This window comes from Fistularia commersonii, chromosome 19 (genome assembly GCF_037954325.1).
Source record: "Fistularia commersonii isolate RoL2024-O1a breed Wild chromosome 19, RoL_Fcom_v1.0, whole genome shotgun sequence".
Classification (NCBI taxonomy): domain Eukaryota; kingdom Metazoa; phylum Chordata; class Actinopteri; order Syngnathiformes; family Fistulariidae; genus Fistularia; species Fistularia commersonii.
The window spans coordinates 1,292,346-1,317,648 of NC_141302.1; the positions used below are offsets into that span (position 1 = coordinate 1,292,346).

Sequence of the window (25,303 nt, forward strand, 5' to 3'; positions counted from 1 at the left end):
TTTCCTTCGAGATAAAGTTGTTCTTATTCTTATTCTTATTCTTATTCTTATTCTTAAAGATCCATCAATATTTGATTCAATCTCTTGTTGAGTTTATGGTCACTTTTGTGCTTCTTTTAAAAACCTGAACCATGAAGAAGATTCAGGTCCAAGACGTCATATTCATGATGTGCAGCTGCTGCTCTCCAGTGGTCAACTACTCTAACTACAATTAAATAAAAGATGTTTTATGAATATTAAGTTTATGCACATAAACAAATACACGTTTAGAAGCCTTTCAAAATCTGCCCCCCCAGACCCAACCCAACCACAACAAGCCTTTCTTTTAAATGTCTTCAAATCCCTTCCACTTGTGTTGATATTTTTTTTTTAACTTTATAGCATCACTATTAGCAGGTGTATTCATTTTATTATTTTTTTTTATTTTTATTTTTTTATTTTAATTCGTCCGGAGTTGACGTCAGAGCCAGTGACGTCACGGCAGTTGGTGTCGAGCTCGCGCGCTGGAGATGAAGAAAAAAAAGTAGCAGAAGAAGAAAAAGTCCTCGCGCGCAGCGCTTCAGAAGCTCGAGCCCCGGGACGAACAGGTTCGGACCGGATCACCGCGTCCGGTTCCGGGTCTCCCCGCCCGGTTCTGGGTCTCCCCGCCCGGTTCTGGGTCTCCCCGCCCGGCTATCGCCTCCCTCCCTCCCTCCCTCCTTCCCCCACCGGCAGGCGGGACTTGTTCGACGGCGTCCCGGTAACTTGTTGTGGCGGAGAATGTCACCGCCCGTGTTTTGACCGGACGGCTCCATTTTTTCCCCTCCTCCGAGCGGACAGGAGACGGAGGCGGATAGCTAGCTAACCCCCGCCGAGGTGAAGAGAACCGGGGGGGCGAAATGGCGGAGGCCCGGGTCGAGGAGGAGGAGGAGGAGAACCTGCGGGGCGACGCGGAGCGGGTGGTCCGGCGGCAGGGAACCGGATCCGGAGGTAAAAAAGAAAATAAAAAAAAAACACAATACGTCAGTCTGTTGTGGTTTTAGCCGGAGGCTAAACTGGGAAAACCACTCAAAATAAGACTGAAACTTTGCTAGCTTGATTCGAGAAACTTCCAGTTTAAAGGTCCAGAGTTCCCCATATTGTATTCTCTAAAGTATATACTCTGTAAAACTTACAAACTGAGCACAGAAAACTCGAGTTTGTGCACACAACGTTTAAAACGGGTGATAAAAGTGTTCAATTACAGTCATTGGAGGGTCAAAGGTCAACGTGAAATCAGCAGGCAAGGTTTCACTTAAGGAAAACCTGATATCAGTATAGAAGGAGAACCACTAGAATACAGACAAAGTGCTAATAATGTGTTTCAAAACTGCTCTATGATGTTTGTGCCCGACAGCGGGACATTTTGTTGACGTCGTGTTTTAGTTCACGGACTCAAAAACACAGCGTGGACAGCAAAACAGATACAGAAAGTAAGATATGATATCCAGGAGACGTCAGAAATATAATTTTTGTAGACACGACACCCGGCACACAACTCAACGTCAGCTTTATTGTCAATTTCTCCGCATGTACTGGGCACACAGAGGAGTCGACAGCGACATGAAATTAACGAAATAATAATGGAGTGAAAATTAAACAGTAAGGTGCACTGTTAAACAATAATCATCAAACTATAGGTATGAAGTGCACGCAGATACAAACTGCTGGTAAGGTGAAGAGATAACATCTGACCACATGAAGAATCAAGTGTACAAATATGTTTAATTTGAATGTAGAGAGTAGCAGCAGAATTTTGTTCTACGTTTGTGTTCAGCTGGAAGCATAAAGGCAAGAAGCGGAAACATCCAGCTAACCCTCAGGAAGGGAATCGTTGTCATCTAAATTTTGAGTTGTTATATTTTTATGTTTTTCATATGCATGTATTGATATTTGCAAATTGATATTTGCATATTTGCAAAAGCTGTATTGGCAAAATTAATCTTTTTTTTTACTGAGTTTGACCTTTGACCCTCTAAACCACCTGACTTGTGATATTTAAGAGTTAAGAAAAAAAGAAAGTTTAGCATTTTTCAGATTCTCCATCTTTTACTACAGAAAACAATGTTCTGCGACACTTTAAGAAGGTGTTGCGTTAAAACTCCTGGACTCCACCCTCCTTGCGACCCCTGACCTCTTCCATGACGTGCACTTTGGAAAATGTGCTTGTGTGTGTGTATACGTGTGTGTGTGCGCGGGCACAGACTTGCACTACCCTGTTTGTGTTTGTGTGCATACAACATCTGGAAGTGCTCAAGCTTCCTGATGACTCCAGCAGAATCTCACAGCAGCCAATCAGAGCCTCACTTCCTGCATGCTTTCGGCCAATCGGACGGTAGCCTAGTGGCCAGGGGTTGGTCCTTGGGCTTCGGGGGGAAGCGACGACAGAGAAGGGAGACAAGGAGGGTTCAGAGTCGGAGGAAGAAATCCGGGGAGAACGTCGGATTTTACAACATTTTCAGCAATTCGTGGAGCGTCCGGATCCGACTTCTGAGGGTTGAAGAGGAGGCCACACGAGGCAGGGAGTGGAGGTAGGGAGGAGCCGAAAGGTGACAGGACATTAGGAAGCAGGGGAGGGCCAGAAGGAGAGGAGACAAGAAAAGGTTGGGAGGAAAGGAGGCAGAGACCTAACCTAAGGAGGTAAGGAGGTGGCCATAGGAGTCACAGGAGGTTAGGAGGAGACCACGGGAGGAGAGTAGACAAGGAAACCACAGTAGGTAAGAGAGGAGGCAGAGGTGACCTAAGGACAGAAAGCAAAGAGAAGAAGAGGCAGAGAGGAAACCACAGGAAGAGAAGAAGAGGAAGGAAGGAAGGAAGGATGGAAAGAAAGGAAGAGGGAAGGAAGGAAGGAAGGACGGAGGAGAGGAGAGCAGAAAGGACGGAAAGAATGGACGAGAGGAGGAAAGAAAGGAGTGGAGGCAGGAAGGATGGCAGGGCGGAATGAAAGGAAGAGAAGAGGAAGGAAGGACGGAAAAAGGAGGCTTGAAGGACATAAGGAGAGGAGGAAGGAAGGACACAGAATGGAAGAGAGGAGGAAAGGACAGAAAGGAGTGGAGGCAGGAAGGATGGAAGGTGAGGAGGAAGGAAGGGCGGAATTAAAGGAAGAGAGGAGGAATGAAAGAAAGGAGAGGAGGCAGGAAGGAGACGGCGGTCTGCTCTACTGACATTCTTGTCAAACCTAAATGTCTTTTTCCACTTGAACACAGAGCCGGTTCCATTTGTTGGCCAGAAAGACGTCCTGTCTCCTAAATAAGAAACCTTAATAGTTTTACTGGAAGATTTGAAATGACCCGTTCATTTGTCAAAAAACAAACCCACTTCAGCTTTCCCTTTTTTAGAATTCATTAAGTGAAAAGTAGATTTGAAGCACCCAACAATTGAGTGGGAAATCAGGATCAGCCATCAATCAGATAATTGATCAATGAAAGTGATCGGGTTGCTTGTGTCCGCAGGTCGAGCCGACAGACGCAAGCCAGAGCATCGCCTCAGGTATTTGACCCCCGTTTGCTAATAATACCTGGAAACAACAGGAAAGGGACATGGAGATATACAACTTTAGAACGAGGAAGACAAGACTTTTCAGGAATGATGGCAATTGCACTTTAAAAAAAAAAAAAAAAAAAGCATGGGGAGGGGTGTGTTTCCTTGCAGTACAATAAATTAAATAAATGAAAGAGAAAAATTTGTGAGTCAGTGAAAGCAGGCACTCTGATTTAGCATTGCTTAGCGTAAATCATTTATCTGTCAGTTAAAAACCAGCTGAAAGAGAAGTAGTAATAGTTTTATTTTCCGTTGTGTGTGCGTGCGTGTGTGTGTGTGTGCGCGCGCGCGCGTGCGTGTGTGCGCGCGCGTGCGTGTGTGCGTGCGTGTGTGTGTGGTGTGAGTCATGATGCCATTAAACACAGATGTGAGCAACTATCCTGCCCGGCAACAAGAAACAACTACAAAATACTGACCCTTGTAAATGAGCCTGGTGGGCGGGGCTTAGACCCATTTTTGGGCCAATCAGCTGCTTCGGTGTTAACTGTCCTGTGTGTGTCCTGTGTCTCAGCCAGGGCCCGCTGTCATCCATCAGGGCCGCCATCAAGAGAAGTCAGTCCGCTATCCTTCTCCTACATTCACAGTTCTTCTAATTGGGTCCCCATCTAACCGTGTGTGTGTGTGTGTGTGTGTGTGTGTGTGTGTGTGTGTGTGTGTGTGTGTGTGTTTCAGCATCCAACAGGTCCACCTCTGAGACACCACGAGAGCCAGACAGAGAGCGGGCTCGCAGGTGAGACCAAAAAACATTTTCAGCATTTTAACCTCCCACATTTGATTTTTGCATAATTTTCCTGCTAATTTTTATCGCTCGATTTTATTTTGTAATATTTTTTTAATGTCTTTCACTTATTTCCCTTATTTTGTAAAGTTTTTGAGCAGATTTTTCCTGGATCTTGTTGATTTTAAATGCTCAATTACAAACCTCTGCTTCCTGTGCGGCCCTGTTGCCAGGCGACCCGAGATCACCATCCTATCAGCCGAGCCTCTGTCCTCTGCTTCCTGGTTCCCTGGGGCCTCTGCAGGAGTCCCACCTCCGCCGCCTCCCGCCGCTCAGATCTGGGGTCCCACCATCCCCACGTGCTCACAGGTGGACACCAGCGTCCTTTTTCATGTCACTGAATGTCTTTGAATCACTCCGTCAGGCTGATTTCTCTTTCTCTATTTTAGCCTCCTTCCTACGAAGACGTGATCAGGGAGAAAACCCAGGAGCAGGTTCGCCGTCCGTCCTCGTCGTCAGCATCGCCGTGTCCACGTCCGGTTTCCACCACGACCATCGCCACCCAGACCGAACCAGGACCCTCCCCGGAGGCTCATGATCCCGGTGAGGAAATGGAAATCTCATTTGTTTTGTGGTTACAGTGGAACCTTGTTACTTCAAGGATTTGGATTTTTTTTTTTGTGATGAAATAGCCATATTCTAGCCCAGGGGTCGGGAAGAGCCATTTGGACAAGTAGATCCATATTTGGCATGCTATTGGCTGATTGTTCCGTTCCTCATGTTGATTGGTTCATGGAGGAAAGCAGCTGATCTCCTTGTAGGTTGTGCCCAGCATACAATGACCTGGTCCACTTTGCTGCCATCTACGTAAGCGTGAATACTGTACAATACTGTTCGTGTATTTGCAAGTGTATTTGAAGTCCCTATGTCCTCTATTGTAAGTCGCTTTGGATAAAAGCGTCTGCCAAATGCAACGTAATGTAAATGTAATGTTCACTTAGTGCTATTTAGTTTGTGAAAATGTCAATTTTTTTTTTGAGATACCCCATGCTCTACGATCTGTTCCTAAAGGACTATGGCTGAAAGGATAAAACTTCTTGATATGTTAAAGGAAGGCAGCAGTTTTGCTGATGTTGGCCGCCATTACAGTGTTAATGAAGCTACAGTTTGTTAGATTAAGAAAACTAAGCTAACATTAGGAAGACAGCGACCTTAAGCAGTTTACAATTATCCAAAAGTGTTGAGTGTACTAGATAAGAAACTCTACGTCTCTGCTTTGCGGAAATTAACTTTTCGTGGGGGTCATAGAATATAATTCCCGTGAAATGTGATGGTCCACTATATTTGTCACGTTTCCTTCTTGAATTGTCCCGTTTGTGTTCAGTGAGACCCGTCAGACCCTCGCGCCCCCCCCTCCTCGGCCCCCACGCTGCCGACCAATCAGGTGACGCGCTGCCATACAGCCCAGTTCCGTGCAACGACCTTCCGCCGCCGACCTCCTGCTGCACGGCGCGGTCTGAGCGCCCCAGGCCCCGCCCGCGCTCCAGGTTCACCAACGAGGTCAAGGTTCAGACTCTGGTGAAGCTGCGCGAGGACGGCTTGGAAACGCTCGCCGCCAGAACTGGAAGCGACGCCGCGTGCTGCCCGGAGAGCCGGGGTCCGTACCTTCAGGAGCTCCTCGAGGCTTTCAGCTCCGACGACTGGGGATTCTGCGATCGCCACGGCGACGACGGCACCCCGTCAACCTCTGAGGACGAGGAGGACAAAGAGGACGCGGAGGACGAAGACATGGCGGCGCTGAGGGCGAGAATCCAGGCCTTTGAGGCCGCCGCCGACGCCCCTAAGGAGGCGGCGAAACCGGAGCCCCGGCCGCGACCCCGTCTCCAGGGGCAACAACCCCGGCCGTCCCCCCCGACAGTGGCGCCCAAACCCAAGAACTTCCTGCCGGCCGGCAAGATTTCCAGCAAGGAGTCCTGTACGGAAGAGCCAGGCCCCGATGACACCGCCCCCCATGAGGACTGCACCCGCCAGAGCTCCAAGAACCCCTCGGTGGCCCCAAAACCCCCGGGCCTCGCAGACCCCTCCCCCTCGGCCGCCCCTGTTCCGGCGCCCCGGCCCCCTCCGCCCAAAATCATCCCCGCCGAAGCCTCTCCTTCGGCCAAACCTCCGCCCAGACCTCCGGTCGCCCCCAGGGCCGGCGCGGCTGCCGCACCCCAGGAGAAGGCCTCCTCCCCAGGGCACATGACCCCGGTGACACCCCCCAGACCCGGAACCCCGGCAGACACGCCCGCAGGAAGTGATGCGACGCTGGACGCCGCTGAACAGCCTGGTCAGTGTTTTCTGTCAATCAGGAAAATTAATCTGTATTTATCTTCAAAAACATTAACATTATTGATTTTCTTCACATTTATCTCCTGGGTTCATTTTTATATCATTAATTCATTTAGATTTTGAGCCATTTCTAGGATATTTTATAAGGAAATTTTGAAGAACTTGATTACCTTAAATTTTTATTTATTTTTTATTTATCATTTATAAGATAAGATAAACTTTTTTGACTAGATGATGAAGGGAAATTCTGTTGTCAAAACAGCGCAACAGTTATAATTGTCAACAGTTATAATTGTCAATAAATATTGATCAAAAAATTGACTTTAAATATTAATAGAGACAATTAGAAGACAATTAGAAAATAGTAAAAGAAAAAAAAACATCCATATTATTATTATTATGTTCATCATTTTTATTATCTAATGAAGACCTTTTAATTTTCTATTTTTTTTTTCACTTGATCAGTTGCTTTCCAGGACATTAACAGAAGAATAATGTGTGGTACGGTGGGGGTGGGGTCAAAGGTCAAATCATTCATCTTCACTCTCTTCTCATTTCAGCGAAGCTTGAAAATGTTCGTCCGGACGTCCCCTGCAAACCGGCTCCCCCCTCGGCCCGCAGAACCGGTCAGTGAGCATGTGTGTGTGAGAGTGTGTGTGTGTGAGACTGATTTGCATGTAGGTCCCGCACAAAGCGGCGATTCAGCTGAGCAAGTACAAACATGTGTTTTATTGTGCAACTGAAACGTCGGGAGAGAAAAGGGCTGCGATTGTGCAGCGTGTGTGTGTGTGTGTGTGTGTGTGTGTGTGTGTGTGTGTGTGTGTGTGTGTGTGTGTGTGTGTGTGTGTGCGCACATGCATCTGAGCCACCTGATTGGATACTTAAACACCCAGGTTAGTCGGGATTGGCTCGCTGTTTGATCAGTGTCTCGACCCTTTATATAGCAGAAATGTTGTTAATGTGCTTTTACGTGAATGTTCCTGGAATCACGGGTTCGGATCCTCAGATGCTCATTCATTCATTCATTCATTCATTTATTCATTCATTCATTCATTCAGACTCTCCGCTCACCCTGCAGCCAGCTGTCATTGGGTGAGAGGAGGGGTTCACAAGGGATTAACAAACTATTTCACCCTCTTGTTCACCTGTCTTATAGAGACAGAAAAACACGTACATCCACTGCCCAGTTAGGGATGGGTACTGGGTCAAAAGTATCAACCGAATAAAGGTTCGAAAAACCAAGAGTGCTCCAAAATTAGATAATTAATTTACATTGGGAACAGAAATGTGGCATGATGTTTTGAGCAAAAATACGCTCTTCCTAAGATGCTTACCAAAATATGTTTAACAAATTTTTAAAAGGAATGATCACGTGATCCTTTTTTTTTGAGCCTCTTGTGTCATATATCATTTTATTCTAACATTATTTTCAACATGTTTCTTGGAACAAGTTTAAGATCTTGGTGTGTGGATTTCAAAGCGTTATTCATTTGATAAGAGACATGCAACCACTCACTGGCTCATTCACCTGTGATACAGAGACACAAGATAAGACAAATTCTTATGTCACAGAAGCTGAACAGTTATAGTATCAATAAATATGAATATAAATATAAATAGACAGTTAGAAGATAGCAAAAGACATCCCCCATTAAATAAACTGCAGAGAGAACAACATCAACCCCAAGGATAAGAATGGACAACAGAATGGGGAAAAAGAAAACAAAAAAAAACAACAGAAAGGGTGAAAATAGACAACCGAAACGACAAGAAGGATAGGAACATAAACAGAGTGACAATAGCAATAACAAAAATAATCAAAAATAATGGGCTGAGAGCAACAGAGATAAAAATAAATACAAGCATTTATGAAATCATATACAAATACAGGACTGTCTCAGAAAATTAGAATATTGTGATAAAGTCCTGTATCCTCTGTAATGCAATTACAAAAACAAAAATGTCATACATTCTGAATTCATTACAAATCAACTTAAATATTGCAAGCCTTTTATTATTTCGATATTGCTGATTATGGCTTACAGCTTAAGAATACTCAAAAATCCTACCTCAAAATATTAGAATATCATAAAAAAGTAATTTATGTTTTTTTTAATTGGATTACAGAAGATAAATAACTTTATCAAAATATTCTAATTTTCTGAGACAGTCCTGTAATAGAATTACAACTATTCACTCTCTCATTTACAAATAACACAGACTCACCCATTCATACGTCATATAGAGACGAACAATCGTTCACTCGCTCAGAAAGAGACATGCAACCATTTATTCACTTATTTACAAATAATAGAGACGTACAACGATTTCGTGCATCTTGTATTTGCAAGTGTTATTTGCAGTCCTTATGTCCTCTATTGTGAGTCGCTTTGGATAAATGTAATGTGCCAAATGTAATGTAATGTTTATCTTGTTACGGGTTTGTGCTCATGGAATGCCGGTATTGCCCTCAGCTCCGGCTCTGGCCCCCAAACCGAGCGGAATCTCGCCGACCCCTCCGGAAGTGGACCGGGTCCCGGTCAAACCCAGAGTCCAGCCGGCCCCCGTCCAGGCCCGACCGGCTCCGCCTCTGAGGAAGGGCCCTCCTGTCCCCGCCAAAGCCGACTCTGACCCCCGGCCGCCCTCCAGGTGAGACGCCCCGCCGTGAGACGTCACGTGGCCGAGGACCGGCGTCATCTCCCGTCTTCTCTCCTCCAGGCCGTCCGCCGTGAAGCTGCTCCCCCTTCGCCCGCCGCCCATCAAATCCACCCCCGCGCGTCCGCCTCCCCCTGTCGCCGTCCCCTCGGCCAACCAGGCGCCTCCTCCTTCCAAGGGGGCCGGTCCTCCGCCGCAGGCGCAGAGGTCTTCCAGGAGAGGACCCCCCCTGCCCCCCCGCCCTCAACCGGGACACCCCCTGTTCAAGGAGGACGTGGTACGGCCTCCGACCGGAGACGCGGTCCAGGGGACGTCTTCGGAAAATGACCTCGCCCTGCTTTTTACCTCCAGAAACAAGAGGTGCTGATCGTCTTGGACGATGTGGCGCCTCCCGCAGAAGGGGTGGTGCAGACCCAGACCTCCAGCCTGCTGGACCTGGACCTGGACCTCCAGCCAGAGCCGGCCCAGCAGGATTCAAGATCAGAGCTGTCTCAGGACGGCCAATCAGAGCCCGGCACCCGGGACGGCCAATCAGAGCCCGGCACCCAGGACGGCCAATCAGAGCCCGGCACCCAGGACGGCCAATCAGAGCCCGGCACCCAGGACGGCCAGTCCAAGCCGGTCCTGGTGGATGTGGATCTGTCCGAGTCTCAGGTACGAACACCTTGAATCGGCAGTACCAACAAATAATCCACTCCCGATCAAATTTAAATCTTTTTTCTTTTTTTGATGCAAACCGTTATTGTTCCAGGTGGATAAATTAAAAAGAAGACCACAGTGCCCCCTTGTGTAAGCAGTCTGACTGAACCCGTAACAAAATTACTCTTGTTTAGCTTCAGGATGCAGATTGTCGTGGAAACAAGATCTGCTGTCAAAGCTAGCCACACACACACACACACACACACACACTCTGGTTCTGCTGCTCGAAGAGGAACCACTGCATTGAGTAAAACACTATTTTCCTCTGTGTCCCACAGTCCATCCTGCCACTTCAGAAACAGACTGACCCGCCTGTTGTCAGGTGACACACACACACACACACACACAGTTATTTCATTAGATCTGATCTTGCTGTGTTAAGTTGTGTGTGTTTTCATCCACAATGTGTTCGTGTGTGTGTGTGTGTGTTCAGCGGTCCCCGTTGCATCGCCCTCTTTGACTTCGAGGGCGAGCAGGAAGACGAGCTCACCTTCTCCCAGGGCGACGTCATCGCCCTCCTGGAGCTGGCGGGGTCGGATTGGGGGCGAGGACGGATCCACGGCCGCGAGGGGATGTTCCCGCTCCGCTTCGCCAAGGTGCTGGAGCCCCTCCCGCCGCCGGACGGGGCCGCCGACACCGAAGGTACACCTGCTGCCTGCGGAGTTTCACGCGGTCCGGCCATTTTCTGCCGCTTCCTGTCAGTTTCGCCGCACCGGCAGATGTTTGTTCAGAAACCAGATGAACTTCCTGCTTCCTGAGACCCGGCTGAGGTCGACCCTCAGTCACTCATTCTTCTGTCTGGTCTCTGTCCTGCAGGAACAACACAGTGTGACACCGAGGTGGGTCACATCCTGAGGAGAACGCCTGGGTCTAACACACACACACACACACACACACACACACACACACACACATATATAAATATATACATACACACACACACTACCTCATATCCATACATACACACATCATCACACATACCTGTGTGTGTGTGTGCTTGTGTGTGTGTGTATATATATATATGTGTGTGTGTATGTGTATGTACATAAAAATGTATTTATTTATATATATATGTACACACATATATTTTATTTGTATACATGGTATATACATATATTTATTTTTATATATATACACACACACAAACACGCACATACCTATGTGCACAAACATGCATGCATACATCACCAAAAACACATGTGTACACACATTTATATACACTACACACACTTCTGTATCCACATCCCCCCACATTTTCTAAAATATATATATGTAGAGTGTGTGTGTGTGTGTGTGTGTGTGTGTGTGTGTATGTGTGTGTCTGTCTGTATGTGTGTGTGTTTGTACACACACAATATACACTTGCATACATCAGAAGCGCATTATCACATATTTTATGTACACTACACACCCCTGTATGCACTTCTCCATACATACACATTACATACAATACAAACACACAAAAATGTATATATACAGACACACACACATGCATCACCATACACACACACACAAAAATTTGCATTGACACGTAAACACACATACAAACACACTTACACACATGCGTAAGTATCAAGAGAGATCCAACAAAGGTATAAACGTGTGTGTGTGTGTGTGTGTGTGTGTGTGTGTGTGTGTGTTCAGGAGTGGGTGGTCGCTCTCTTTGACTTCCCCGGCCAGTCCCCGGAGGATCTGTCCTTCCAGCAGGGGGCGCTGATCCTGGTCAGCGAGCACGTGGACTCTGATTGGAGGAGAGGGAAAGCGGACGGCAGGGAGGGTCTTTTCCCCGCCGCCTTCACGCAGGCATGCGTGGGGGCGCCGCCACCCGGTGGGCGTGCTCAGACGTTTAAAAATAAATGTTGTGTTAAATCAAATTTCCTTTTAAAACCTTCCTGACGTTTCCTACGCTCGCCCCGATTTCAGTTCGGCCAATCCCGGGCCAGCAGGCGGCGCGGGGGGGCGTGGCCAAAGCCGTGTTTGACTTCACAGGGGAAAGCGAGGACGAGCTGACGCTCAAGGTGAACATCGATCGCGGCGGTCGTCGATACAAGGGGATTATTGCAGATGACGGGTTCAATCGTTCATCTCAACGCCGTGTCCTCCTGCAGGTGGGCGACGTCATCACGCAGGTGGAGCCCGTGGACGAGCAGTGGATCCTGGGAGTCGTAGGCGGGAAGCGAGGCATCGTGCCCAAAAACTACATTTCTCTTCTCTGACGAGGAAGCGACGGGGACGCTGCTGACAAAAGGAGACACGGTAACGCTGTCGTCCGTCTCACCGGCCTTCGCTCGGTGGCGACGGAGAGCCGCTTCCCGCTTTTTGCCGCTACGCGCACATTCTGCACATCTCCCAGACATTTCTGAACCTTCCTGCTCAGATCACAACGTCAAGACTCTCAGATTGGCAAGTGGTTGCCATGGTGACGCAGCTGGACGGATGCCTCACAACTTCTTGTTTTTTTATCTTTTTATTGATTCACTGTCTGAACCTGAAATGGACTCACCCGAATCTGGACCTGAAAAGGCGAGAACTCTGTTCCTCAACAGTTCTTCACCCTCAAGAGGACCTTCTATTTTATCTGGATTTGCTTTAAATCTAAACTACAGAAAATTAAAAACACATTTTTATTGTTTATTTAATTTGGCACATTTTTCAACTAATATATGTTTTTTTTTTTTTTTTTTTGCTAATTCTCTAATCACCTTGACAGGAAACCAAAATGACACAAAACTATAACTGCGGTATTAAAATGGAGCAGAAATGAGCGGATTCTGTCGGGAGAGAACATTCCCTCTCGTAGGAACAGGAGGTGTTTTTATTCTTTATGTCATAGTTTAAATCTAGCTTCTATCACCACGGTACGCTTAAAAACCTGGAAAGTCACTTTTATTTGTGTGTGTTTAGAAGCCGCTCATACGCCTTTAAATAAGTTGTAGTATTGCTGTCATTTTATATACACAGATTCTGTTGTGTGTTTTTTTTTTTTTTGCTAATTTCACCTTTTTGTGTTTATTTGTGATGGACGCCATGTTTGTAGTCACCTTTCAGAGGTACTGAGTGAAGACAAGTTGCGTGTTTGTCCAAAGTCCTTCACTGGAATGGCGTCGCGTGACCTTCCTTACATTTCAGACGTCACGTCACGAGGCCACGCGGTCCGTTCCGTTGAATGGGGTTGCCATGGTAACCGTGCAAGTTTGAATGGGAAAGGATGTTCTGACGTAAACATGTTTGTTTCCCGCCCTGAGGTTCCCCTTAAACCTAGCGATATGTCTTCCGTTGATAATTAAAAGCGCCTTGGAGCCCGAAGAATGCAGCTGCTGCCTTTCCAAACAGTTTAAAGGAAAACTTGAACTGAATGGGTTTTTAATGTGGTTTCCAGTGGGAACCAGTCAAACAAACCAAAACAAATCCAGAAAGCCAAACTGGACCGTGGAATGACAGGAAACCTCACCTTGTCAAGGAAACTGAAATCCTACAAGTTTGTGTGTAACAGAAATCTTTTTTTAACAAAAACATTTCCTGGTTTTTAATCCAAATAAAACTGACATTTCACTGGTTCTTCCTGCCCTTTTATGTTCTTTGACAGTTACCCCCAGCTATTCTGTTTTTTTTTTGTTTTTTTTTTTAAATTAAAGGTACATTCTGGATCCATTCTAGATTTAATCCGGATGCTTTCTTTCCCTCTCTTGAATCGTGTCTCTTGGGTTTAAGAGCGGAGGCGAGGAGACGTCTCAGACGGGAGCTTCGCAGCGTCGGCTTTATTTTCACAGGTAAACTTTTCTTTTTGAGACGCCGTCGGGGCTTCCTGTCTCCTCCCGACCGACAAACACACACCGTTTCACATCAACACACAAAAACATTGTTAAGCAAACCCCCAACCCTCCGAATGTATCCTTCCGCCGCAGGGACTACTTTTCCTAAACACACAGACTCAGAGATTCATTTTTAACTCTTTTTTTTTTTTTTTTTCTTTTTAGCTGCCGAATCAGATTGTCTGTTATCTACCAAGAAGAAAGTTAAAATGGTAAAACAAGTCTTTTTCTGATTTGTTTTTTCAGCCCCGGAGTGGCACACACACATGCATGTGTGCACACACACACACACACACACACACTTACGATGTTTTGGATCGAATTTGTTCGATTCTGGACGATCCTCTCAGGATCCGATATTTTTTTTCTTCCCCCGATCTCTTCGTCGTGAGTTTGAAATCCATCAGGTCGGTAAGAACCAGATTTTAAGTTTTAATTTTAAAAAAAAAAAAATAGTAGGAGAAAATTGGAAGAAACTACCTCAAAGTTCCTCAAAAGGCCCGCCGAGAGGTCGCGCTAAGGTCAAAGGTCATAACACTGCATCAGGTCCTTGAACTACACATTCGCACACACACTTACACACACACACATCTTCCCCTTCATCCTAACAACCAGAAACATGACGGATGGAGTGATACGATTGGAGGAAGACGAACGACCATATAAGGAAAGACGTTCATTTTTTTTTTGTGGCCCGTTTCACTGTTGCCTAGCAACATGGGCCGGGCGTCACCAGCAGAGCGTGGGTTCAAAGGTCACCGGATTTTCCCCTTTCGTACAATGTTTTTAAGATGTAATAGTTAGCTTCTTTTTTTTTTTAAACTGATTGAATCATGCTTGTTTTTGCTTTTAATTGATTTTCAAAGATTGGATAAACACAAACTAAGTGTAAGCGGTTGGAAAGGGGTGAATGATTGACGGGTGACGCTGCGCTCCGCCCTGCCGGCGCCGCCGTCTGTCCTTTCCTTTACAAACACTGTTTTCATAAGTAACTAAATGTTTTCATGTCGACTTGGAAAAGAGTATTTTGATTCTTAAGAAACTTTTTTTTTCTGCTACTGTTTCCTACGTCACGACACACTCGTACGCCCCCCCCCCACACACACACACACACACGCACACACACACACGGACGCCTATTTACAATATTTACAGGCCATTTCCTCCCGCCGGACAGGGAGGCGGGTTTTCTGGGCCGCGACCTCCAAAGAGGGGGTGCTGAATGTCGCTGGTGGGTTTTGGTGACGCGACACTTTTTTTTTTTTGTTTGTTTTGTTTTTTATCCCCTGGATCTGAATCAGTCACAGTGTTAATCGAATCTTGAAATGTCCGTGAGAGTTTAAAATCCACAGAAATCCAGCGGTCTGACGGAAAAGGAGATTTGGTTTTGAAGGATCCATCCTCTGAAAACTCTTTGGAGTGGATGTGCAAGGTGGGAAATTTAAACAAATCTGCCTTAAAATGACCTTATTTCAGCAAAACGGGGCAAATTCCTGGGGATCTGTTGAGATTTCTTTTAAGCGCTTCATGGAAAGGTGGAAGTAACAGGTAAATCCTCTCAAGGCGGGCCAGGATGGACGGATTTTCCAAAACCAACACCCCCCCCTCTGGTTTTACTGATTTTTTAATCTCCAGGTGGTTCCTTTCGGTTCTATTGGCACTTCCGGCACCACCGGGACGGACACAGATAAGAAAAAGGATCCGGGACGCAACCGGCGCCCTCCGGAATCCGCCTGCTTCTAGATCTGTTTTCGGGGAACGTCTCCAGAAGCGTTTCTGTAAAAACCCCCGATGACAAATCTGTCTGTTTTGTTTTGAAGGCAAGAGTCGGGCCGTGAGGTTGGGAGTCGGCGGGGAGCGAGCGGGACCCGAGTGAGGAGAGATGTTCTTCAGTGTAGAACAGGCACAGGACGACGTCTCCTGGGACCCGCAAAGAGAGACGGAGGTTCAAGGCAGGAGACGCGGGAACGTTTCCCGGAACGTTATGGAAGACATTTCCGGCGGATCCGCGTCCCGACGGAGTCTCGGAGGCGAAAAGGGTCCTTCGGGGCCAGAGGTAAGAACCGGTTCCACCAAAGAGTCGGTGAGACACAGGGTGGGGAACGTCAACAAGCGGATTCAGCTGCGGGTACGAAACCCCTAGTCCACTTCCGGATCTTCACGGAACCGCCTACCTTTTCCTAATGTTCCCTCAACCGGGAATTCGGGAACGTGTCAGTCCCCTGCAGAGGAAACCGAAAGGAACTCACTAGGCATAACCGGGTAGCCAACCGAGGAGAACCGGCTGGATGTTTCCAGCTTCCAGGAGCCGGGAACAAGTTCTGGATCAGGAGAGTGGAGGAAACGGGAGGGTCTCGAGGCCACTCGGAGGAGAACAAGTTCTGGACTGGATATGAAGAACCAAATCAAAAAAGGTGACAGAGGGAGAACATTCTAGATGTTCTAAATTTGATGGCAGGCAAAGAAGCTGTGGTGGGTCTCAGGTGGAAGCGGGTTTTTTTTTCCAACGTTTGGTTCCCGATGAGATACTTAAAGTGCTCCAGAACTTTAAGGTGCTCCAGAACTGGCAACTTGTTTGGTTTCAGGAAACCAAAAGTGGGCGTGTCCAAAAAGAGGGCGGGGTTTTAAATACATTACTACCACAGGAGGGAGGGGGAGTCTCTGAAGGGGGCGTGGCCTAAACCAGAGGGGAGGGAACTTGTTTGGTTTCCAGTAAGGAGGACTCGGGTTCTTCCGGTTCCTCCGGCTCCACCGGTTCCACTGGTTCCTCAGCGGGCGGCTCTTCAGGCTTGGGCTCGGCAGGAGCTTCATCCTGCAGGGCGGAGAAGGTTCTTAGATGTTTAGCGCAAACAAGAAATGGTCACCGAGCCGTGTGTGTGTTTGCGTGTGTTTTCTATCTCACCGTAACCCAGGGGTGAGACAGAACCTCCTCGGCGGTGAATCGAGCGTCGACGTTCACCTGCAGCATCTGACTGATCAACATCTGGAAGCAGGTCCCATCACAGAAGATGATTCAATGGTATCAAATTTCACAACATATGTTCATATTCTAGAAATAAAGCGCAACCTTGGCCGGCAGGCTGACGGCGTCCCAGTCCGGAGATGGAAACTCCAGCTTCCCTCGGAGGATCTGATCGAACAGCTCGTCCTGGACGTTGTTCTCACTGAGGACGGTGTGTGTGTGGAATTACCGTTACAGCTGTGTGTGTTTACACACACATGCACGAGTGCAGTGGGTGAGATAAGTGAGGCAGCAGCTGAACAAACAGGTAAACAGACCTTCTGAAAGGAGGGAATCCACACAGCAGGATGTAGGCGATGACGCCCGCTGCCCAAATGTCCACCTTCAGACCATAACTACACACACACAGGTTCGTTAGCTTCACCTTCTGCCCTCCAGAGCTGGACATGTGTGTGTGTGTGTGTGTGTGTGTGTGTGTCACCCACCCCGTCTCAGCGATGATCTCAGGTGCTACGTAGGTTGGCGTCCCGCACACGGTGTAGAGCGGACCCTCCACCACCGTCGCCAGGCCGAAGTCTCCCAGTTTTAGAGATTTGGTGCCGTCCGGGTACTCGCACACCTGCAGCACATACACACACACACACACACACACACACACACACACGCACAGAAGCAGGAAGTCGGCAGCGTGGCAGAAGCGTTTACACTGAACGCAAAAGCTAACAGACAAAGAGTGGATTTCACAGACAAAGATGGAAAGGTGCCAGTAAGACAAACCGAGCGCTGAAATTTACAGTGTACAATAAACGCAGCATCAATGATCTGATCCTAACACGATAAAATGGAGTTTATTTGGCAACCTATTTTTGCGAGTTGGCTACTTTTTTTGATTAAAACCATTAGCAAGAAACCAACATGATGGCTAGAACAAGCTATTGGACCCTCAGCTGCAAAATGTTTATTTCAAACATTCCTGTTTTGTTTTTATCTTCAGAACCCACCAGCAGGTTCTCGGGCTTGATGTCCCGGTGGACGATGTTCATCCGGTGCAGGTACTTGATGGCGCCGGCGAGGTTGAAGATCATGGCGCTGGCGTCGCGCTCGCTGTACTTAGTGGATGACGTGATGGCGTCGAAAAGGTCGCCGCCCTGGTGGACGGATTAGAAACCCCAGGTTTGGATCTTGAGTTTGAATTAAAAATCCTGTTCCACCTCTCTAATGAAGGTAAATTTTAGATATAAAACCCCGCCGCCGACCTTGACGAGCTCCATGACGAGGAAGAGCTGCGACGGCGTCTCGTCCACCTCGATCAGCTGGATGATGCTGGGATGTCTGACCCTCCGCAGCACCGCCACCTCGTTCTCGATCAGGTGCTCCTGACCGGACACATTCGCACGCACAACATCGTAATCCTCGCTAGATACCAGTGAGATGCTAGTTTGTACCAAAAACCAAAGACAACCTGTATAAAATCTAACAACAAAATTCACATTTCTGTGAACCGCACTTTCAAACAAACACATAAAACTAAGACGTGTCATATAAATTACGCAAAATAGAGTTTCACCGTAATAGAAGATGTTTAAATACATCGAGCGACCCCCTCCCCCTGTCTTTTATTTTGAATAATTAGAACAGGAAGTGTCAAGTCATCCATTTACGGCTGTGTTTCTGCAGATAATTTCACCTTCCCGCAGCAGCGAGCTTTATCGATGATCTTTAGAGCAAACTCCTGTCCCGTTGACCTGCCGTGCAAAAGGAGTTATTTCAGGATTAGTAACAGTGGGAAAAAAACTATTGAAAAATGGATTTCGAGATTTCAAGAAACCCTATTTCGGGTTCTCACAAAATCCAATATTTCTAATAGTGGGTTGCGTTTGTTGAGATCTCACCGCTCCACGCACTCCTTCACCACGGCGAAGTTCCCGTCTCCAATCACTTTCCCGACGCTGTACTTGTCGTTGATGAGGGACGACGACACGGAGATGTTTCCGTTCACTGAGGCAGAAGAAGAAGACCCGCTGAGACGCTCTCTCCGAAGATTTCAAAATAAAAGGTCTTCAAAAAATGTCAGGATCAAGCTGCACGTGCATGCACCTTCAGGGGCGTCCTCCTCCGGCTGCTCCGCCTCTCCGTTCACGTCCGTGGACGAAGATCGTCGAGGTGAAACCTGGAGAGAAAGCAGCTTTGCGGTTTAGTAGGAAGTCTTCGCCACCCAATGTGGCGTCCCCTCGTCTGGAACACCAACTCCTCATCCTATTCCTTTCCGGCGATGCTAACGCTTAGCTCCTCCTCTGTCTTCGCAACTGAGCCCCTGCTAGCCTGCTAGCATCTACTGAAACCGTCGCTCAGTGGTGAGGGCGGAAGTCGACGAGAAATTTCCCGGAAACGTTTAAAACATCCGAAACCGAAGCATCGGGAAACTGTGAAAAAAACGCTTCCTGTGTATTTTAAAAAGAAAGGCCTCAAACGGATGATTACTGTTTGAGAAATATCAACTATTTAGCAAGAAGCTACGTAAACATTCGATAGAGAGTGGCCGTCGCTCATTGGTGAGAAATCACCCGAAAAGGTTTAAAATAACCGAATTTCAAGGTATATGAAAAGAGCTCTTCAAAAGAAAAGCCTCAAAGGAATGAATACAACTTGAGAAAAATGAACAATTTAGCAAGAAGCTGCGTGAACTTGAGGTAGAAACTGAACAAAGCGTTGAGACGTGCTGACCTTGAGGCTGCGCTGCGCCCCGGGACTTGTGGGGGAGGGGCTGGAGCGGGACGCCTTCTCCGGCTGCGACCCCGACACCTCATTGGCTGCAGACCAGAGGGATTCGATTAGTTGAAAGAAATGACCTATTTATGGATTCTTATTGATTATTTATTGGTTCCCACCGGAGGCGGGTGACTTGGTCCGGGTCACTCTGGTCTTGGCGCCGACAAAGCCCGAGACGCCGGGCGTCTTGGGCGCCTTCTGGGACGAAAACCGGGACGCCTTCGCCCTGCACTCTGGAAACGAGGGAGAAACATCTTTGCTACTTATAGTTCGTGTTATCTGTGTGTGTGTGTGTGTGTGTGTGTCATGTGACATCACCGGAGACGAAGGTTGGCGTCTTGCTGCTGTGAGTCAACACAAAGTCGTCCTGGGCGTAGCGGAACTTCTCCGGGCCGCAGGCCATGAAAACATCGTCGTCGCCGAAGAAGTCCTGCAGGCACGTCAGCTACACACACACACACACACACACGCACACACAGAGTTTGAATCATGACGGTGTGTTACAAGGAACGGCAACATGAAAGCCGTAACCCAGTTTTGAGTCTAAAAACAGCAGAAAGAATCGAACGAATCAAAGTGTCTCCAAATCTGATGGAGACATAAATAAAACGGGAAGAAACAGGTGAAATAAAATAAACATTTTAATGATTCACAAGTTCAACATCATTTATGGGATGATTTTTACTTTCCAGAACTTTCCTTTTATTCCCATCCTTTGGATGTGACTTCCAAGTAAATAAACATAGAAATATAAGAGTCACCAGTCCATTCTTGTGTGTTTTTAATATATATTTCTATTTGAATATGTCCAAGTCTGATAAGGTGCGTTCTTAATCCCCCCTGAGTCACATGGCTTTTCAAAATAAAGTAGTGACTTAAGCTGCAGCATCTTGCTGATCCGTCAGGCTTAAAGAGGAAGTGGAGGGGAATATTAATGACCTTCAGTCGCCGGGCAGAAATAACCTTCTTCTACTACTTCTCCTCCTCTTCCTCCTATACATCCCCCGCCCTCCTTTCCCTCCTCCTCCTTTCCACGAAAGCAACCATCCATCCTCGTCCCGTCGCCTCCTGCCGCTGAACTGCGACAGTCCGAAAGCCTGGGAGCAGCCGTTCGGACTGCCGGGGTTGCCACGGCAACGGCACTGCAACGTCACCGTGAAGGAGCGAGTGAGTGTGCGAGACGGTTTCTGGCTGCGCCAGCTGAAAAGAGCGCGCACACACACACACACACACACACACACACACGGTTCTTTGAGAGCGTCCGGGTGTGAAAGGAGTGAAGTCGTCTGACACGTCGAGACAATAAAAGACTTCATGAAGACGCGTCGCCTTTCAAAATAAAACCCGGCTTCGGTTCTGACTGCCAAACTTTATCATCCAATTTATATCCCCAAGGTTCCTTATTTCATTCATTTCGCACCAAAATTCCCTTTTATTTCAAATTACTTTCAAGGGAAACCTTCTGCAAGCGTCACAGTAATTAGAAATATCCAGTCAATTTTTTGCTGAATAATGGAGGTAATTTCTTGCCATATTTTTTACGAGGTAAAAGGTATTTACGGTAAAATTTTCAACCATTCCTATTCGGATAATTTCATAATATTCATAATTCATTTCTTTCAAGCATTCACTCCATCTGATATTAATGTTTATTAGCCCCCCAATTTTTTTTTTTTTTTATTTTTTCAGTAATTAAGGTTAAAATTTTGAACTGTTCCTCTTCAGATAATTTTATAATATTTTATAATTTTATAATATTATTATTAATTTTAATATTAATTTTATAATATATAATCTTTTTATAATATTACTTTATAATATCACTTTCTTGCTGCTTTAAGAATTCACTCCATCTGATATTACTGTTTATTCCCCCCAAATTTATTTACTTATTTATTTTTAATTTAATTCACTGGTGCGGGTGCTTTACTGCGTCAGCCTCACAGCAAGATGTGTCCTTGTGGGTTTCCTCCAGGTTCTCCAAAAACATGCGGCAGGATTATTGGGGAAAATTCTTCTTTACAGGAGGCGGCGGTCCAGGTGCGACCATGTTCACCGGAGGATTTTATTCTGAAGCGGCGGTTTGCTTTCGCTTGCTTTTACTTTGGCAAGGTTGCTGTGGCAACATGTGAGGGTAGATGCTTTGTGTTCGACTTCAGACTGTGCCGCTTAGCCAAAAAAAAATAAGGATGAAGTAAAAATAGTTGAATCAGAGACTTTCAGACTGGGCGTCGAGTCTGAGGCGGAGAAAATCATCCGACGGTGGAGGAGGATTGAAACGTCCCCCCCGCCGAGAAGAAGTGAATAATTCGTGAAAAACCAAGCCACGTTTTTCTCAGGAAATCTACAAACCCTGAAAACCTCAATAAAGAAGAGTCCTCTTGGAAAGCCGATCGCCGACTACCTATGGTCCATCACCTGAAGATAAGCCAGGGAGATAAAGCTCAGCAGGGGTGCCAGATAAGCCTGACGGTTTCAAGCCTGGACCTAAAAACCCAACGGGAAACTGGCTGGAGCCAAAACGTTCATGACAGGAAACACGGCGGCAGCCGAAAACTGAGACCGACTGGGACGGGCGAGTCTGCAGGGAGACGGCTAGAAATGAAATGAGCTGCAGAAAATGCACCAATCTGGCCTTTTCAACAACAACGGGATGAAATCCCATCCAAAGAGGCAGAAATATAAATGAATAAAAAACAAAATGACTCAAGAAATAAATTCAAATGGCAATAAATGCACCGAAGAAGTCGTAAAATTATCGTAGATGACCATGCAGACATGGAATACATAATTACTGTTGGTGCATTCGTTTCTCCGCCGTTTCAGCCATTCATTTTTTTTCATCTTTTTGGTCGTCTTGTAACCTGCACCGGATCCCATCAGTGCAGCAGAGGATTTAACTCAAAGCACACACACACACACACACACACACACACACACACACTGCACCGTGCTCTTTCTGATGTCTGTGTTGCAATAGTTTCAGCAAGCCTTAAAGCCGTCTCCTGGGCCCACCCTTGTAGCTCAGGGTCCGTTTCCCATTCCTTCCTATACATTATTTAGGATTTCCCCAATTTAGCATCGCGCTGTTAGCCAACTGCTAACTTGACAGCAAAGACTGGGCATCAGTTTGACCGCTTCAGATAAAGAATGGCGTCCGATGCAGAGGCGTGCCCTCGAAGGGACTCCCCGTGTCACGGCCTCTCGCATCACTGACACCGATGGATTACACTCCTTTTGGCCGCCCGATCTGAAACGCCGGATCGACAGGAAAACACTCTAAATTTGCGAAAGGCCTGAAAGTCTGCAGAGAGAAAGGAAAATAAAAAAGAGCCCCCACGCAACCTCGAAAGAAATGCAAGCAAACATGCACCCAAAAATCGTCTCGGAAAAGGTGACATACACTCCAAGTGTGTGTGTGTGTGTGTGTGTTACCTGCTTCCCGTCCAGCGTATAGAGCCTCTTGACGGCGCCGGAGTCCAGCTTGATGGCCTCAGTGATGTCGGCGAGCACCTGGTCAAAGGAGTGCGCCGTCTTCTTATTCAGCAGAATCCTCACCGCCTTGCGAGGCTTGACGCCGCTTCGGATCACCGTCACCAGTTTGGGCTTGATGAAGTCCTTGCTCTCTCGCCCTTCGGGGCGCTCCCGGGAGGAGGAGGAGGCGGCTGCGCTCGGCGGCGGCCCGGAGGAAGCGGCGAGGGTGGCGGCGGAAGCGACGCCGGCCCCCGAGGCGGCGCCGGGCTTCCAGCTGGGGATGGAGATCTTGGTGTAGTCGACCTTCTTGTAGGACTCGTTGGAGGCGCAGACGTAGCACTCGCCTGCGCAGACAGGAAGAGGCTGTTATCATGGAAAAATGGCCGGACATCACGGCCGCACGGTGATCAGTAATTCTATTGATTAGTCGCAGACGCGACGGTCGGCCCCGCCTCCCCTCCTGCCCGCTGCTCCGCTAAGTGCCAGGCATCTCCGCTGCTTCCTGCCTACGGCCGCTGTCCGCCTCCATCAGGGTCGACAACACCCTCCAGGAAACCCCAGGTTCAAATCTGCCGCTGTGGTGATTTCTGGCAGCGATTTTCCAATTCGGGTCATTTTACATTGATCGGAGGCGTAGGTAAACCCGTCGAAATCCCCATTTTGACTGTTTTTGATAGAAATGAAAAATCCCTTCTTTTGACAGGCGGAAGCCGATCCAATGACTTTCTGAAGAAACACGGACGGCCCCTTTAAACCAATTATCTGCTGCATGTTAGGATGAATTATTCACGTGAAGGATGAGGAGGGACGGATGATCAATTGATCGGCTTGAAGGCCTCAACAGAAGGTTTGGAAGGCTGGAAAATGAGAGCTCGATGGACATCTGCGAGGTGATAACTGAGCGTTATTCTGTCACCGGACTCAGCCTAGAAGTTTCTCCAGGCTCCTACCTTCCACCAGCTCCTCCATGCTGCTGATCTTCTTGGCGCCGTCGATGGTGTAGATGGTCCGCACACCCTGCGGCAGGTGGAGGTTGTCGGCCAGCGAGCGCGTCAGCTCCATCAACAGCGCGTCGAAGGAGCGGAAACGGTCACTGGACACGGCGTACAGCAGGCCCTTGAAGTAGCGGTCGCCGTTGCGGTAGAAGCGAACCTTCTTGGCCCGCTTCTCGGAGGTCAGCGCCTGGAGGGTGCGCGTCCGGTAGTAGCTGCAGTTGGCGCTGTGGGCGGGGCTCGGCACCAGGCTGCTGCCGCGGGAGCTGGGCCCGGAGCCGCCGCCGCCGCCACCGGCGCCGGCGCTGCCGACCGACCCGTCCCGCTTGGCTCGGCCGGAGCGTCCACGCCGAGCCTTGTCGCGCTCATCGAAATGCTCCAGCTCCAGGGTTTTACTCAGAGACATGGCGACGGTCTGGACCAGGACGCCGTCAGGCCACGGTCATCTTCCGCCGCCGCACACCTCGCTTCTACTTCCTGCTGCCACAGGAAGTGCTCAAGCGTTACCTTTTTCTGCAGCTGGGATAGCTTTCACACAGAAATCCTCGTCCAGGAGGACAGATGGGATGGAAAATCCACCCGGGGGTCCGACGGGTCCCAGGGGGCCCTGCAATGATAACCATCGATCATCCTTCACGGGTTTTCTTTTTCCCCCTCATTTTTTATCATGTTAAAACAAAAAAAAACCTGTGCTATCCTCTGGTAATTCTTCAGTTATTCAGTGTTTTTTTTTTTTCTGGAAACGACCTGAATGAAATCCAATTTACTATTCATTTCCCTTCCACGTTTGAGCTCAATTTAAAACCGTGCCCTGGAATTTTCAGCTCATTTTTCCAAAACATTTTTCAGGTCTTTTCCCTCAAATCTCCCAGCTGACTTTGAGCTTCAGTCGCCGTTCATTGTTGAAACTCCTCACCTTTTTTTTGTCCCCGCCTTTCTTTCCCCACCTCTTCCTCCCTTTTTTCTAACCTTTCGTTCACCGGGTGTGAGGATGAAGAGGAGATTACCGTAAAAAAAAAACAACAAAAAAAAACCCCATTATCAAACTGATCCGCCCAAACCGCACCGGGAGGGACGCACCTACCGTTAAAGCGGTGGAGCCGGTTTGTTGCTAAGGAGGCTTTCTCTCCCCGGCGTGTTCCGGGCGGATCCCCGGGAGAGGGGGCGGTTAGCACCGGGCAGACCCGCTTACCGGCGTGCCGGGGTCGCCCGGGATGCAGGGATGCGGCGGCGGCTGGCGACACCGGCGGGCGACCGGGATGCACGGAGACAGGCAACGGACGGCAGCATGGCCGCTGCAGCAGAGAGAGAGAGAGAGGGAGAGAGAGAGAGA

At 47.9% G+C, this 25,303-nt stretch overlaps 2 protein-coding genes across 3 annotated transcripts; one reads left to right on the plus strand and one right to left on the minus strand.

The window, feature by feature from the left end:
• The first annotated feature begins 521 nt into the window (after window positions 1–521).
• Window positions 522–13,518, plus strand: LOC147223312 (uncharacterized). The gene is made up of 18 exons (XM_086166390.1): window positions 522–969; window positions 3,471–3,507; window positions 4,070–4,110; window positions 4,231–4,288; window positions 4,510–4,645; window positions 4,726–4,879; window positions 5,661–6,605; window positions 7,168–7,233; window positions 9,082–9,256; window positions 9,326–9,539; window positions 9,614–9,916; window positions 10,240–10,283; window positions 10,395–10,603; window positions 10,778–10,800; window positions 11,606–11,789; window positions 11,885–11,979; window positions 12,070–12,217; window positions 12,339–13,518. The coding sequence occupies exons 1-17, from the start codon at window positions 879–881 to the stop codon at window positions 12,175–12,177; spliced, it is 2,883 nt and encodes a 960-aa protein (XP_086022516.1). The 5' UTR covers window positions 522–878; the 3' UTR covers window positions 12,178–12,217; window positions 12,339–13,518.
• Window positions 13,519–14,613: 1,095 nt separating this feature from the next.
• Window positions 14,614–25,253, minus strand: LOC147223313 (serine/threonine-protein kinase DCLK2-like). Of its 2 annotated transcripts, XM_086166391.1 has the most exons (16): window positions 25,055–25,253; window positions 23,929–24,577; window positions 22,940–23,322; window positions 19,823–19,949; window positions 19,624–19,737; window positions 19,460–19,545; window positions 18,833–18,905; window positions 18,628–18,733; window positions 18,423–18,480; window positions 17,992–18,111; window positions 17,737–17,883; window positions 17,221–17,354; window positions 17,053–17,130; window positions 16,841–16,937; window positions 16,676–16,756; window positions 14,614–16,585 (listed from the first exon to the last, which is right to left on the minus strand). In XM_086166391.1, the coding sequence occupies exons 2-16, from the start codon at window positions 24,374–24,376 to the stop codon at window positions 16,451–16,453; spliced, it is 2,187 nt and encodes a 728-aa protein (XP_086022517.1). In that variant the 5' UTR covers window positions 24,377–24,577; window positions 25,055–25,253; the 3' UTR covers window positions 14,614–16,450. The 2 variants fall into 2 exon arrangements, with proteins under 2 accessions (XP_086022517.1, XP_086022518.1); XM_086166392.1 differs by lacking the exons at window positions 14,614–16,585; window positions 16,676–16,756; window positions 16,841–16,937; window positions 17,053–17,130 and having other exon boundaries at window positions 17,332–17,454.
• Between the last annotated feature and the right edge of the window lie 50 nt (window positions 25,254–25,303).

Bases quoted from the DNA above. Each gene is read 5' to 3' on its own strand.
- LOC147223313 (XM_086166391.1), bottom strand. From the start codon at position 24,376: ATGTCTCTGAGTAAAACCCTGGAGCTGGAGCATTTCGATGAGCGCGAC. The intron at 23,323-23,928 runs GTAGGAGCCTGG...CTGTCTGCGCAG, and splicing joins CATGGAGGAGCTGGTGGAAG to GCGAGTGCTACGTCTGCGCC. The intron at 16,586-16,675 runs GTGAGATAGAAA...TCCGCCCTGCAG, and splicing joins TGTCTCACCCCTGGGTTACG to GATGAAGCTCCTGCCGAGCC.
- LOC147223312 (XM_086166390.1), top strand. From the start codon at position 879: ATGGCGGAGGCCCGGGTCGAGGAGGAGGAGGAGGAGAACCTGCGGGGC. The intron at 10,604-10,777 runs GTACACCTGCTG...TCTGTCCTGCAG, and splicing joins CGGGGCCGCCGACACCGAAG to GAACAACACAGTGTGACACC. The intron at 10,801-11,605 runs GTGGGTCACATC...GTGTGTGTTCAG, and splicing joins CAACACAGTGTGACACCGAG to GAGTGGGTGGTCGCTCTCTT.